This window comes from Aquarana catesbeiana, linkage group LG02 (assembly GCF_042186555.1).
Source record: "Aquarana catesbeiana isolate 2022-GZ linkage group LG02, ASM4218655v1, whole genome shotgun sequence".
In the NCBI taxonomy this organism is placed as follows: domain Eukaryota; kingdom Metazoa; phylum Chordata; class Amphibia; order Anura; family Ranidae; genus Aquarana; species Aquarana catesbeiana.
In genome coordinates, this window is record NC_133325.1 from 421,350,613 (window position 1) to 421,367,483 (window position 16,871).

The window sequence follows — 16,871 nt, forward strand, 5'->3', positions numbered from 1 at the left end:
ATGACGCGAAGCAATTTGCACATCCCTGAGTAGCTGAATGCTAACGTTCAGGTGGCCGGCCAGGGGGCTGTAAAACCGGGGATCAAGCGCCTGTTTTTACCAAGCCCATTCCCCCCCGCTCCCCACTTACTTGAACTAGTCCCGGCAGGCTCCTAAGGAATATTCAAGGAATTGGCTAAGGCCATTTGTGTATATCCCTAAGCCCTCGTTCACACTGAACGTAGGTTTGAAATCTTCGAGTTCAGCTGAACTCGCACGATTTCAAACCCTCATTTCAGTGAGAGTTCGGGGGCGATTTGAAAGACATCTGTGCGGGTTCATGCACATATGTCTATTGAAATCACCCCCGAAGTCGCCAAAAGTATTGCAGGAACTACTTTTGGAAATTGGTGTGACGCCACAAAGTCGGCGTCACACCGATTGGGACAGTGCCGTTGCCGGCAATAGGCTTCGATTTGGCATGCGATTTGACATGTCAAATCGCATGTCAAATCACGCTGATGTTGCAACATGGGGCTTACTGTTATAACTGTATCTAAATCACAAGCTGCGATGAGAAATAATTAGAAAGCCAACTCTTGGTATTACTAGTAGGTCTAATCTGTCACTGATGCCACTGAAGCAGAAAAAGAAAAAAATATCTCAGTTACACTCATGCTGTGAAGGAAGACAATTCTGTTTCATTGTCGTATAATTGCCAAATTAACTAAATGTTGCTATTTTTGGAGAAAAGTTAACTGACTAAGCCCGTTGTCATATATGTCCTTCCTTCCCTGTAGGGGTACCTAATACCATTGCCTAAATATTTGTTCTATGAGAGCAGCCTATACTGAAAAACATGGCGTTGGTGTTATTGTATCTCTACTAATCATTTTTCCTTCTCTGGCAGCGGTAAAGAGATTTTGAATGGTTACAGATTTTTGGCACCAATAAGATACTTGCGCTTGGTACACAGATGTTAAAAAAGGATGAATTGATTCACTGGGAAATGTACAGCATTACATATGTTTTCAATTGCATAAAAATTATAATCTAACTTCCTCTTGTTGTACTATCTGACACAATGCAAAAGTGACCTGAGTTCAGAATTTGACCCCCTTATACATATTTGTGTTGCTTTAAAGTCGAACTCCAAGCAAACAACAAAATATAGTGTTGCAACAGATAAATGTTTACCTTGTAAACGGTTTCTAATTTTGGCCAACCATTTTTGTGATATCTGTTTAGCTACCACAGTTTTATTTAAAGTGGTTGTAAACTCTATTACACCACTTATACCTACAGGTAAGCCTATAATAAGGCTTACCTGTAGGTAATGTAAATATCTCCTAAACTTGCACAGTTTCACTGCTGCTGATGTCATCGGCGCATGAGCACTGAAACGGTCCGCTGGTGCCATTTTTTTAGGGCCCGTGTCGTGACCAGCGGCTCATGCGCAGGATTGACGTAATCGCGGCTCCAGCCAATCACAGCACAAGAGCCTGCGAACCCGGAAGTAACTCCAGTGAAAGATGTCGGCCGTGGGAGCGGAGTGTGGACGGCATTGCAGGGCATCGTTCTAAGGTAAGTATTCCATATTGAGCTAGTAACCACTTACAAATGAAGGGTCTATCATTTTTATCATGTGTATTTTAAATGATAGAGACAGAACATCAACCAAAAAAAAAAAAACACGATACAAATGTTATAAATTCAGTTCAGTGAGTAAAATAAGTATTTGATCCCCAAGCAAAACATGACTTAGTACTTAGTGGAGAAACCCTTGTTAGCAAGCACAGAGGTAAGACATTTCTTGTAATTAGTGACAAGGTTTGCACACATCTCAGGAGGGATTTTGGTCCACTCTTCTTTACAGATCTTCTCTAAATCCTTAAGGTTTCTTGGCTGTCACTTGGCAACTCAAAGTTTCAGCTCCCTCCATACATTTTCTATAGGATTAAGGTCTGGAGACTGGCTAGGCCACTCAAGGACCTTAATGTGCTTCTTCTTTAGCCACTCCTTTGTTGCCTTGGCAGTATGGACCATTGTCATGCTAAAAGACCCATCCATGACCCATCTTCAGTGTTCTGCCTGAGGGAAGAAGGTTCTCATCAAAATCATCAAGATTTTACAATACATCGCTCCATCCATTGCCCACGCACCCACCCTAATGCGGCAAAGTCAGTCTGTAACTTTAGCAGATAAACTGCCCCACCATAAAGTTACTACCACCATGCTTGTCTGTAATGATGGTGTTCTTAGGGTCATAGTCAGCATTTTTCTTCCTCCAAACACGGCGAGTCCCCCTTTAAGAAGGCGCATGTACAGTCATGCCAATGAACATCTAAATGTTCAGAGAAGGACTGGGAGAAAGTACTGTGGTCAGATGAGACCAAAATTTAGCTCTTTGGCATTAACACAACTCGTCGTGTTTGGAGGAAAAAATGTTGAATATGACTCTAAGAACACCATCCCTGCAGTTAAGCATGGAGGTGGAAACATGATGCTTTGGGCCTGTTTCTCTGCTAAAGGTACAGGCCAACTTTGCCATATTGAGGGGCCAGTGGATGGGGCCATGTATTGTAAAATTTTGGATGACAACCTTCTTCCCTCAGCCAGAACACTGAAGATGTGTCGTGGATAGGTCTTCCAGCATAACAATGACCCAAAACATACCGCCAAGGCAACAAAGGAGTTCAGAGGGTGGGGGGCTGTGTACTGTGCAGAGGTGGGGGCTGTGGAAAGTTTTTTTCCTGAAACTTCCCTCTTAAAATTAGGGTGCATGTTATACGCCGATAAATACGGTACTTTACTCACTGAACTGCAACTAAATTTATAGCATTAGTTTTATGTGTTTTTTATGGATTTTTGGTTGATATTCTATCTCTATCATTTAAAATACATGTATGATAAAAATTAGAGACCCTTCATTTCTTTGTAAGTAGGCAAACTTACTAATACTGCAAGGGATCAAATAATTATTTTCCCCACTGTACATGACAATTTTCCCCAAACCATGTCTGACCCTTGACAATCATCAAACAGCGATATTTTATATATGTTCCTTAAGTTTGAACTAAGGTAAATAGCTAAATACACAGATGCAATACATACTGTATATGAAATACCTTCCAAAAGGAATCGAGCATTGAGGCCTGTGATTTGACCACTTGCTATCTGGGCCAATTCTGACACTTCGCTCCTACATGTAAAATTCTACTTTTTTTTGCTGAAAAATTACTTAGAACTCCCAAACATTTTATATATATATGTATATATATATATATATATATATATATATATATATATATATATATATGTATATATATATATATACATATTTTTAGCAGAGGCCCTATATAGTAAAATGGTGGGTGTTGCAATTTTTTATGTCACGCGGTATTTGTGCAGCAGTTTTTCAAATGCAATTTTTTGGGGAAAAAACACTTCCATGAATTAAAAAAAAAACACTAAAGTTAGCCCAATTTTTTGTATAACGTGAAAGATGATGTTATGCCGAGTAAATAGTCACGCTTAAAAATTGTGTCTGCCTGTGAAATGACGGCAAACTATAGTGCTTAAAATTCTCCATAGGTGACTGTGACGAAATCCGGATACCCTGTTGGGTATTTCCACCAAGAAGCTTCTTCCCAAGACCTGGAACACGAGACCAATGTATCTGGCTATAGAAACCCCAACAACCAGACAACACCAGTCTTGGAGTAAACTAGAATAAGAACTGCTTTATTTGAGAAACACACACTGAATTTATACAGAAAACCATTAGATAAGGGCTACTCCCATTCTCTCACACAATGGTCACTTTAGACAGTAGAGCTAATCCTATTATCATGACAATGACCAAATGACCACCCCAGACAAGATAGGCTCCCCCATAGGACTAACTTATGCATAAGAAGCCAAAAGCAATTAGTGGCCAGCTCTGTCTGGATAACTTAAGAACACATTAAAACACAGAGTTCTCCCGGCAATGGTTCTACTGCAGCCCAAAGTCCGTGACAGCGACACTTTAACCACGATACGGCACTGCGTCGCTTTAACTGACAATTGCGCGGACATGTGACGTTGCACCCAAACAAAATTGATGTCCTTTTTTCCCACAAATAGAGCTTTCTTTTGGTGGTATTTGTTCACCTCTGCGGTTTTTATTTTTTGCGCTATAAACAAAAGAAGAGCGATAATATTGAAAAAAACACAATATCTTTTACTTTTTGCTATAATAAATATCCCACATTTTTTTTCAAAAAAACTAATTTTTTCCTTAGTTTAGGCTGATATGTATTCTTCTACATATTTTTGGTAAAGAAAAATGCAATAAGCTTATATTAACTGGTTTGCGCAAAAGTTATAGCGTCTACAAAATAGGGGATAGATTTATGGCATTTTTATTATAATTTTTTTTTTTTACTAGTAATGGCGGCGATCTTATATTGCAGCAGACAAATTTGACTCATTTTTTGGGACCATTGACAATTATACATCGATCAGTGCTATAAAAGTGCACTGGTTACTGTATAAATGTCACTGGTAGGGAAGGGGTTAACACTAGGGGGCGATCAAGGGGTTAACTGTGTTCCCTCACTGTGTTCTAACCATAGGGGGATAGGACTGTCTAGGAGGAGAGAGAGATCGGTGTTCATACTTAGTCTTACTCATCGATTTGCCCAGCCGAGCCAACCTGCCACAGTAAAACTGGTCCGGAAGTGGTTAAAATGGCTTTACATGTTACCATTTTAAAGTTTCACAGGAAGTCTGGTGCTAGAATTATTGTTCTGACGTTCGTAAAAATACCTCACATGCGTGATGCGATCACGGTTTACTTGCGGGAGTAACATATGCATTCACATTAGAGCATCGGCGCGGTGGGACGAGGGCACTTGAAATTTTCTTTACTATTATTATTATATATTTTTTACAAAAAAACATTTTTACACTTTTTTTTTTTGGATTTACTTTATTGCTATTACAAGGGATAAACAACATCCCTTATGACAGCGTGGGCCATAACAGGTCCTCTTTATGGAAAGATCTGGGGTCTATTAGACCCCAAATCTCTCCTCTAGCCTCCCATGCAGCTGATCAGACATAGATCAATCTGATCGGCTGCTTTCCTGGTCACTGGTAAGTAAGTTCCGGGGTTACAAAGAGAGAGAGAGAGAGGTAATCGACATCAGTTCCTCTCTCTTTGTTAAGGGCAGCCATTGCTGCCAGCTGCATCGCTCCCGGGCACCGCAATCGGACGGTAGAGCCCGGGAAAGGCAGGAGCCCATTCCACCACCCACAGAAGTGGTCCGAGTGGCTAATTAGTTGTTGTCGGAGAATCTAATCATGTGTACGAGGCATTACAGTTTGTTTTCTTTAGAGTAGAAAAGCCCATCCACTGCCAGAAAGTTAGAAGGACCCTTTCTGTGTGTGTAGAAGCAATTGTCTATCAGCAGAGGCTTGACACACTCCTTGGTGAGTCAGAGCACCTTAATCAGCAAAGCTTATGTTCCTTGCTGATTGGAAAGCTCCAACTCTGACTCAGCAGTGGGTGTGTCGGACCTCTGCAGAGAGACCACTGTTTTCATAAAGTAAGCAATCGTCCTTCTCTGCAACATTTTGGCAGGGGACAGGCTTTTCTAAACAGGATGTGGCTAAACTGTAGGAGTCTTTTTATGTTTGGTTCATGCATTCGTGCACATGCATTAACATCTGTTATGTCAAGCATTAACATGCGTTGTATTAAGACAGCCCATTTAAAATAATAGGTTTCCGATGCACAAAATCATCTCAATTATCAGACATATCAAAAAAATGTTACCCTGCATTTCAACATATTGCATAGCATATGCGCTGCCTTAGTGTGTTGGGGTGTGTAAATGCATTCAACATTTGATGTGGTAACTACATGTTAACACATGTGTTGCTGCAACACATAGATGTCAATTGGCCATAAGCGTTAGCACACTTTTTGGTTTGATGCACCTGGAATTTATTTAGCTGATTTAAACTAAAAGTTTAATTTGGCATTAATGATTACAGAACTGCATTCATTTGTATCTTATATATCTGCTTCAAGGAAGAGGTTTAGCATATATTTTAGTAAACAGCTGTTTTGAAGTAAATTGAGTACATTTTTATGTGACTTTTTTTGCACCTAAATTTAAGAACATACCATCGGCACAACTGAAATTGGCTCACATTTTCTCTCCCAGTTAACTAAACTACCTGATTCCTTCATTCTGTATAAAGCCAGATTTTGCACCAGAATAATTTGTATGGTCTGAATATTTGTATATTGGAGATAACAGTCCTTTTTAGCCTAATTTCCTGCACATGATAGTTAACCACTGATCAGAATACACGATTTCCTCCTATAGACAACTCTCAGTTTTAATAAATGTCCCTAGTGCTCCAGGCAAGGACTGAAAGATTCCCACTGTACAGTCCTAACAAACAAAGGAATGTAGTGTGACCATCTCATTTCACCCTTCTGGCGTGTGTCTTCCCACTTCAGAGCTGGGAATGTTCAACTTTCTGCAGGCAGTCTTTTTAATACTCATCCTGAGAAAACATCAAAATCATTAAAAGGGATAAAGGAAGTCCATTTATAGTTATCTATCATATGCAAATTAACCCCATCCCCTCCTCCCCCCTGATAGGTTTAGCTAAGTATATGGATGTACATAAACATGTACACTGCAATTGGATAGCCTTTTTGTCATTTGCATTGTGTTTGTATTCAGGTGCTTTGGTAATGGTTCTCCGTAGGGAAAGAGAAAAATTAAGGTGCATTACAAACAACCATAATTAACGTGTGTTTAACACTACTAAATAGGACACGCCTCTTTGAGTGCACAGCAGAGATTATCTGTGAAGCAATCCACTGTAGACCCGTGTAAATGCAACGGAAGGTAAACACACAAATTAAGTCAACTCATTAGTGTACACATACTCTGATAGGCCATATTTAAAAACTGCATAATGGAAATGTGCTTGTCATACAGCTTTATTCCCTAAGCTGCAGTAAACACATGGCAATTACAATCTGGTTGGTTAACATTTTCAACAAATTCATTCCACAGACTTCCGCTCCCTTCTCATGTCCTTCATAGAATAGCGTGGCCACACCTCATTTTAGATTTCTTCTGTTGCAGAGATTTATGTTCTAGCAGTGTTTCTTAACTCCAGTCCTCAAGGTGCCCCAACGGGTCATGTTTTCAGGATTTCAGATGTGGTAATTACTAAGGCAGTGAAACTGATCAAATCACCTGTGCAAAATAATGGGAAGCCTGAAAACATGACCTGTTGGGGCGCCTTGAGGACTGGAGTTGAAAAACACTGTTCTAGCATTTCATAGAAACCTTTTCATTTTGCCTTCTTAATTTCTATAAAATATGCATAGTAATATGTGTGTGATAACGCATGAATAATGTTTATGGTGGTAAATATCAAAAACCTGACAATAATGACTGCATATTGCAGCTGTAAAATGTATAATTGCATTTGGCTAAAAATCATACATTTTTGACCCAAACTTTGAAAAGTTGCCAATGATGGTTGTTTTTATTATGAAGAAGTCTTGTTTCCAGGAATATTACCTACAACCTCCTGGCTCTAAGTACTTCTTGCTCTGAAAAATCTGTTACTGAGTCATTCAGCGCAATGCAGAGGAGGTCTACTCTCTCCAAAAAACACCATCTCACCATCTAGCAGTGGTCAGCTTGTACAGATGGATGCAACTACAGAGCCAGGCTATACTGTTGGAGATATGATTTTTCTTCAGGAAACTTTGCCCATTGTCTTTACACTTTTAAGGTCTAATTCTGGCTTTTGAAAAAATGATAAATGCACTGATATTGATTAATGCACATTTATTTATTTATTTATTTTTGGAGCCTGCAAAGCATTGCAACCCTGATTAGTGGATCACAATGCTCTTACTCCTGCAGACTTTTCCTCCTGTGTACGGCCTAGAGCAGTGATGGTGAACCTTGGCACCCCAGATGTTTTGGAACTACATTTCCCATGATGCTCATGCACTCTGCAGTGTAGTTGAGCATCATGGGAAATGTAGTTCCAAAACATCTGGGGTGCCAACGTTCTCCATCACTGGCCTAGAGGTAGTATCAATGGACTCCAAGTGCAGAGCTGTCTCTGTCTAATGCAGAAGAGAGAGTGCCATGATTGAAGGATAGCCTTTGACAGGTCATGTGACCAGGCTCCCCTACCAATTTAATTTTATTTACAGACACACTATTCATTTAATAGCACTCTTCCAGCTTCAGGATTCCAGAAGCTAGTAGCGTGCCAAGCACATCTATAAAGCACAAAGCAATCTTTTAATAATGTGTAGTATTTTTTAAGCAGCAGTGTATAGCAGTGGTAAGGCCATACTGCTGCCTTAAAAACTGGCTTCACAGTAGGTTAAAGTTGAGAGGAATTTGTGCACATGCTCTCAGTGGATGGTCAGTTAGAGAAAATATACGGTATATTGAACTTTATTGGAAGCTGTACCTAGGGTAGACAAATTTGTTCTGGCAAAATGCAGGACATCGTGGGAAAGGGGAGTGTGATTGCTTAAAGGGCAACACTAAAAACACGCTATTCATTTGAACAACGTGCTTGAGAGATAACTTATTCCTGCATGTGAAGTTGTGCACCTGTACAATGTACTCTGGAAGACGTAACATCACAAAGCTAATGTCCTTGATAAGGGACTAGTTTGGATTTAGAGAGGGTCCCCCCCCCCAAAATCCATATCAAAACCTTGTCCTACATAAGGGTCTAGTGTGGATTTTTAATTGGAACCAAATGCAAAAAACAAAACAAAAATGAAGACCTGCACGTGGCGATCCTACTCCTGCCTGATTTTTGCTATGACTGACAGGTCACCAGCTGGCTGCTGAATGTCAACTAGCCAGCCAGTGACACTGCCTGACATCATTGACCAAATATAATCATGACCAAATTTGGTCATTGGCATTACTCAGGATTTCCCTGACCTGCCTGTTTACTAAGTGAAACAAGCCACTGGGCAAGCCGGGAAGATGTCATTTAGTGGCTGCCATTAAATAGATAAAAGGCTTGCACAAAAATACAGGTCAAACTGTGTCCTGTATTGAATCAATACATGGCATAGTATTTTACTTTCAAATCCGGGGCGATTCCATATTATGTCGGATGGGTGAGTTGTACTCTAACTTAAAGCCACTCCTTATGATATGCTGCATACTTTAATATATATATATATATATATATATATATATATATATATATATATACACATGCTATATACATGGTTTTTATAAGAATGTAACCTTTCTCTGTCCACATTTTATTGCAGAGGAAGTGTTTATTCAGTAAACCTAATAATGGGCATTCCACCTGAAACTATTTTTCCTCATACTTACCTATGTACCTATGTTTTTGTTTGCACTGCAGCAGAACATAAAAAAAATAAATCCACTGTGTGGGTTTGCCATTTGGTTGGCATCCTTTTTTTTAATTTTTATTTTTATGTAACCTTTCTCCAACCACTTTTCCTCCAATAATTTGATAGACCTTAAATCATAGAGAATTAAAATAATTAGTAAACCTAAAAACATCCAACAATACAATCTATATAAAGGCATTCTACATAATTCTGAACGTGATCTGTCATATGGAAACATGTATGAAAATACAGCATCGTATATCTCCCAAAGGCATTATTTAATTTCAAGATCGGGACACAATTTAATTTGCTAGCTGCTAATTCAGTAAATTTCTCAAGTTACTTTCTGCAGTGCAGAATTTCACCCAGCTGATTCCTGGAAAACACCCCAATCTTTTTTCCTGTGTATTGACGTTACTGTCTGTTATTCAGTGTGTAGAATATTTGATGTGAGATGATTATTGATTTAGTATTATATTAATAAATCCTATGCCTTACTATTTACTATAAACAATGTGTCCTATGTACCAGCAATAGAATGGTATTATTTAGAATGTGACTAAATCATGACAAGCTGAAAAGCAGGATATTTTATATATTTATTAATTATATTGACAGTACGCAATTATCAAAATGACAATTTAGTGCTAATGTAAAGCCATTCCAATGCATTTTAAGTAGGATTGCATTTAACAGTAAGCACTTTTGTTGGGATCAGATATCATTTATGTGTTTTGTATCAAAAGTCTACAATTTACATTTGATAATGAATTTAGCTGGCAATTATGAAACTACACTTTGAATGATGTATATGTATTTTTAATGTATTCTTTTTAGTTGCCTTATTAACACCAAGAAAAAAGTATATTTACAAAAATTTGTAAAAGAGCATTTCCTAGGTTTTTTTTTTAATAAAGTGTGGTTTCACACATGGCAATCATCCAATGTGGGGATTAATTTGCTAATGTGCACTTCGAAAATAGTATACACGTATCTGTAACGTATCTGTAACCGCTTTCAGTACCCCTTGCTTTGCCCCCATTCTGGGCCAGTCTGACAAAACTACAAAACTTTCAGACAGTACCAGAGCTAAATAGATCCCTCCCACACCCCACATCTCCATTCATATTAGTCTGCCAATATAATGAGTCCATCAGTAAGATGGGCTGCTACACCAGGCAATAGGAATGTGCAGGAGGCATGAAGCAGTGGGCAAACTTTAGTACCATCAGGACGTTTCAAAGCTTTACCAATCAGAACAGTCCAGCATTCTGGTGAAGCAGGAGTGTTCTGAAAGTTGCTGGGGGCTGGTATTTCATACCAATTAGCAACATTTTTACGTATTGTTTTAATGTTCTTTCTTCTAGATTGGGCAAGCTACTTCCATTTTCTGCTTTTCTAACAATAGTGCCTCATTCCATAGCTCAGCTTTTAGTTCATACTGTATATATACCTCCATACCTCATACCTCCACCTCCATAAAATCAGCCCTCCATGTTTTGTCAATTCTGAATTTATGCCATCAACTCTTCTGACTTTACTGAATTTCCCTTGTTCAATGGCTGGGCTAAAAAAAAGGCTTCTCAATTTTCACTTTGAGATTCTACATTTCTTTGATAGTTCTTCAATGTTGTCAGCCCAATATTTAAGTACTGTCTTCTCTTTCCCAATTAGGTTTCCATGATTATCATTATTTGTGGTTGAAGCTTTTTCTTTACGCTAAAGAGTTCATTGAGCTGATTTCTATCTTGATTTTTTTTTTTTTTTTACAAACAACTCTTTTTTTTAAATGTAATTAATGTATTCCTTTTTCTATTGCCTTGTTATCCTGTATATTAAACCAGTTGTCTTCCCTTCTTCTCGATGGTGGCCAAGAACATTTTTGCTGAGTCTCTCAATACTTTTGTACTTTCCTCTCTTTCTTATTTATTTTCTGCTTTGTCTGTTTTAGTAATTTTAAATTATTTCCATATTGCTACTTTATACTTCCATCTGTACTCAGTTCAATAAAATCAAGTCACTTTACCTTTGTTCTTTTCCTTATGTTCATACATGATATTTTTTGTCTATAAGAGTACTGTAATATGTTGTGTCTAAAATCCCATTTTGGGCATTATATTTCTTCCATGCCTTCTATCAGATAGACAGTGATCTATCTGGTTTGAGTTGTCATTGGGTGATATCCATGTTGTTGTACGTATGCTTTTATTATCACAATCTGTACTGCTTTGATTATCATTGCTTACTTAATGCAAATTGAAGGAGCCTATTGTTGGTCTATATGCTTCATCTTTTCCCATTTTAGCATTCATATCAGCTAACAGTCTTGTAACATTACACTTAGTATGTGGGTTAATCATTCTCTACAGTTGTTTATACTGTCCAAATTGTTCAAATTGTCTTTTCTATTGCTTCCACAGTTCATCAGCACGTATCACTATTATGGTTAAAACTAATGACATTTTGAATATTTTACTTATTCTTAAAATGAACCAGTGTTTTGTCCATGAAGGCAAAGTAACTGTTCCACTTCAATGTCAGCCTTACCAGCTGCACATATTTACCTTCCATTTGTTCCCCTGCTGCTCCATTTAGGCTTCAGAAGTGAAAGTAATTCAGTGTAAACTTCAGCAGTGACCAATCCCAAGACATTATCACTATCACACAGGAGGTCGTTTTTTCACTGTCAGTGGTTGAACACGGCGGATGGGGAGTAAAAGGAAAGACAGCACATGCTGCTGATGGGGTTGCTATTAAAATAAACCTGTTGCTTTGCCCTGGACAAAGCACAGGTTTGCTTTAAAGTACAAAATCTTACATGTGCAAATCCAGTTAAAGCTTGTTTCATTCTCCTTATAACAACAAATTATGTTACTAATGTGTTATTTCAATGTCCCAATAGAAAACGAAATAGCTATCAGAATCTATGGACTCACAACCTTTCCATAATATTTCCTTAATAGCGATTGCTCTTTTTCTAAAGTGGAACTATAGCTGGTTTTAAAAAAATTGTGTGCAGGATATTATTTGCGATTATATTTTCACTTGAATTTTTCCTAGGCATTTCCTAGCAAAAAATAAGTCACAAATTGTAACTTGGTGGTAAAGGACAATAAAGAATTTAAAAGTTGTGAGACAATTAGGTTTTACACTTCACAGAAATTACAGGATGAAAGTTCTATTCCCATCCCTCACACTAGATTACCAAGCTGTGCATTTTGGTTGGGGTCAGGCTTCGAGCCTGAGTGGTCATAATAGGATATAATATAATAAATTATCTGAGCGATGACCCAGCATTATTTAGTAAATTACATTCAATTTTTTTTTTATGTGGTCATGAATATAAATACATTGTAAAAGAATGTCTTGCCTCATATGCAGACCAGATGCCTATGTGCAAGCTTTGCTTGATAATCCCACTAGAAATCTGTTCTAATTTTACACACAAACATGGTTTCAACTGTGGCCAAAAGAACTGTTATTTATCATTAGGTACCTATCTTGCAAAATTGCTATGCCTTTGCCCCCCCCCCCCCTTGTTTATATCACAGCCTCTTGCATCTGATTAAATTGCTATTTACTTCTGGTTGTTTTAGGGCATCGGCAGAAACTTGAAGAACAGGGGAAGCATTTCACCGAACGCTATAGTGATCTAGAGCTTATACGGCGGCAAAGTATAAGGGTTCAGCCCAACCCAAATCCACGACCATCACTGGCTAACCCAAACCCATTCAGCAGCCAAGCTCAATCTCAATTACAGGGTAAGATGGAAAATCCATTGTTGCAGTTATCTACATGGTCTAAAATTAATTAAGTGATTTTATGATCTACTTTGTCTTACATCATCTTAAAGTATTTAAAGTGAAACTGTGCTTTGCTCATGTAATGAAAAACAATAACCTCACTCAATTTAAATTCATCTTCTTTTTGCTCCCACACTGCTTTGTTCAGGACAGTTATTCCTGCATTAGCTTTGAGTTGAGGAAGTCATAACTTATACAGGGCTAGGAACTCCCCATATGACAATGCTGATTGTCCCAGCTCTGTCCCATGAAGTAGATCTCATTCTCCTCCATGTTCCTGGTGCTGAACAGAGCAAAGCAGGAAAGAAGGATCGGTAAAAATTTACCAGGGAGGAGTGATAGATTAATACCTTACCACCTACAGTTTTTACATTAAAGTTCCCCTACCCAATGCTGATAGAACTTTAATCTTTGTTCCCCCTGCTGACAGGTCACAGCTGCTACCTGTCAGATCCAGATGTTACTGAAAGCTACTGATTACTGACACTAAAGATTGGGAACCAATTAGAGTGTCAGCTATGACATTGTGATCAAATGCAGGCTGAAGGTTTCATTCAAATATAATAAGCCTTAGGTTGTCAGATGGAACTGCAGCTTAAAGATGGCAGTGTGCCTCCATTTAATACTGTAATTGTCACATCCAATTACACTATTACAAAAAATTATCTTAAATTAATTCAGAAACTAATAAAAATTGTCAGCCTACAATAGAAAAAAGATAAAGCTGGGTTATTATTAAAGCCCATCTACAAGGAAAAAAAAGTTTTCCTATGCAGTGGGGATGTGCCCGCACTGCACGGGTTAACTGCTCGTTTTTGTTTAGGGGAGAGAAGAAGAGAGATATACTTACCTAATCCTCCAATCCTCCCAGCACAAGACTAGTCTGGCACCCCCACACTTGAATTGTGGACTATTCATGATCTCATCAAGCCGAGAGCAGGGTCCATAGACCAGGAACAGTCCAAAACTGGACCATGGAGTGGAACGAAGAATCGGGTGAGTATGAGCTTTCTCCTCACCCCTAGACAAAACAAGCAGTTGACCTTTGCAGTGTGAGCACCGCAAGGGAAAACTTTTTTTTGCCCGGACTTGGGCTTTAAATCATTGTTCCAAGAAAAGCTTTATATTTTCTTAAACATAAAACTATTTAGGAATGCAAATTAATTATAGAGTTATAGTTCAGTTATTAAGTCAAGCAGACTCTAGGCTTCAGGATAGGGCATCCAGGGCATATAAGGTTTCAGTGACCTCTGGGCATGAAGGGGTTAAATTGGCAAAGTGCATGTTTTCTTTAAGTCAGAAACAGTCAAGCAGCTAGCATTTCCAATGGAGATCAGCAATGAAAGTCTTCAAATTTCAAGCAGCACAAATTACAATAGGGCACACAAACTGTGTGAGCTGACATTCTAAACTTTTGTCAGACACAATGACAGTTCCTGCACTTGCCCCATATCATGACTTCCATACTTGCTACTGAATAACTTAGTAAAGAAGTTAAGGCTTAAAGAAAAAAGACTGAGATTTTTGGTGCACTAGATTTAGTGCATGGATCAAATGTTGACTTTTAAAATATGTGTAGTTCCATGATAGCTGTTGCTGCCTGACATAAATGTTACAAACTTCACCTCAATCTTGTCCCTCCACAACACAAATCCTAATAAGAGACACCAATATATTTGATTAAACACATTGTTTTGTGCAACAGATTCATCATTCCTTTTTTACTGCTAAACCGGTAGAATACCAACATTTTTATTTTGCTGAAAAAAGAAGAGGTTCATTTTGTGCACATTGATATAAATAATAAATAATCTATAGGAAGACTGAGTATTCTTTATTGGTAAGATCTTTGAAACATGTAATCACTAAGTTTATGATTAAGAAAAATGATTAGGTGACTTGCTAAATTCTGGATGTTTTAGAACAGTTATTCTTCACTGTTTCCTCATAACCAAGTAGTCACTTCTGGCAGCATAACCGTTTACAATATTTTGGGACTGGAAACAAGGGCTTTTTCATCTCCATGGGAAATGCCCCTAAGCAAGAGGTATTTGGCATGCAATTAAACAGAACACTGCCGAGTTGTCATTGCAAGTGCCAACACTACTAAAAGGCAAGCACGTGAATGTATGTGTGTATATAAGAGCACATGTATTTATATGTGTAAGTGTTCTGCTTATGTGCTCATGCTAGGGGGCAGTGAAAAATACCGTATTTTGTTAAGTAGCTTCCACAAAGTTTCTCCTGTGGGAAGGCAGCACTTTATTTTGCCAGAGGCAGTGAATAACGTATTGATCGTCTTGTCGGTCTCCCATGAGAACAACCTATGTTCTGTATTTGTATCATTATTTTAATCTACAGAAAAGGCCATCTAATTGATCTAACATCAAATCTGTTGTAAATCATAGTAATCAGTTGATAATCATCTTTCATTGTTCTAGATGCTAAAAATAATGAATGGTGCAATGGTTTTCTATGGGCTACTACACTGCTTTATTATGTAAGTCTATGGGTTTGATTTACTAAAACTAGAGAGTGCAAAATCTGGTGCAGCTCCGCATAGAAACCAATCAAGGTCAAAGTTTACATGAATAAGCTGTAGTTTGAAGCTGATTGGCTACCATGCACAGCTACATCAGATTTTGCATTCTCCAATTTTGGTAAATCAACCTCTGCATGTCTATAACTGTCAAAGTAACAAAATGTAATCTGTAAAGAAGGAGGCATTATGTATGATTGGCATTGGCATGAAAAATAGAAGAAGATTCCCTTTTAAGATGTTTAATGATCACCATAGATAACACAGGTGAAGCACTGCACATTTATATACTGTAGAACCCTGGTTTAGGGATAAAAAAAAGAAACATTACTTCAGCAAGCTACAGGGCTTTTTTTCAGGGGGAACTTGGTGGAACTCAGTTCCACCACCTCTGGCTCAGACCCTTTGGTGCATGCTCACCACAATCACTTGTAAACACAGAAGTCTGGTTTCTGTGTTTACAAGTAACAGCTCTGCACTCTGTGTGTAACCCCCATGAACTCTGCACTCTGTATGTAATGCAATCCTGATATTTAATGCCCCTTTAAGTCCCTTCTACTGTTTGTGAAATATGACCACACCCACTATTTGATGTGATTTGGAGGGTGTGTGTAGGGGAGGGGTTTTGGGGGGTTGTGGTTGAGTTCCAGCACCTACTGTTTGAGAAGCAGCCAAATTAACGGTAGTGTACTTTCCTTTTCGGTAGTGTGTTTTCCCATTTCCTAGCCATTGTAAAAAGTCATTCTCTACAATAATACAAACAGCATAAAAATATTTTATACTGTTTAATATATATTTTATATTTTTATACTGTTTTTATTTTTGTTTATTTAAGTTATTTATATAGTGCTGATCATTTATGCAGCACTTTATATACTGTACTTTTTTATCAATCCCAGCCTTTAAGGAGCTTACAACTATGATATATGTATTTTTGATGTTTAATTTCATACATGCAGGTAGTGTATGCATGAAAGCAGAAGTACTGTAGATTGTAAGCTCTCACAAGTAGGGCCTTAACCCCTTGTCTTGAATTATATTGGAACACATGAAAATGTACTGTCTCTCTATATGTTGTAAAGTGCAGCATAAACTGTTCAGACTATATACA

General features: G+C 38.1%; 1 protein-coding gene across 1 annotated transcript in view; it reads left to right on the plus strand.

The window, feature by feature from the left end:
• RUNX3 (RUNX family transcription factor 3) overlaps positions 1-16,871 on the plus strand; it is a 216,350-nt gene that overhangs the window by 186,321 nt on the left and 13,158 nt on the right. Inside the window, exon 6 of the mRNA XM_073615466.1 lies at positions 13,015-13,179. Coding sequence (XP_073471567.1) covers positions 13,015-13,179 — 165 coding nt within the window. The remainder of the gene's footprint in view (positions 1-13,014; positions 13,180-16,871) is intronic.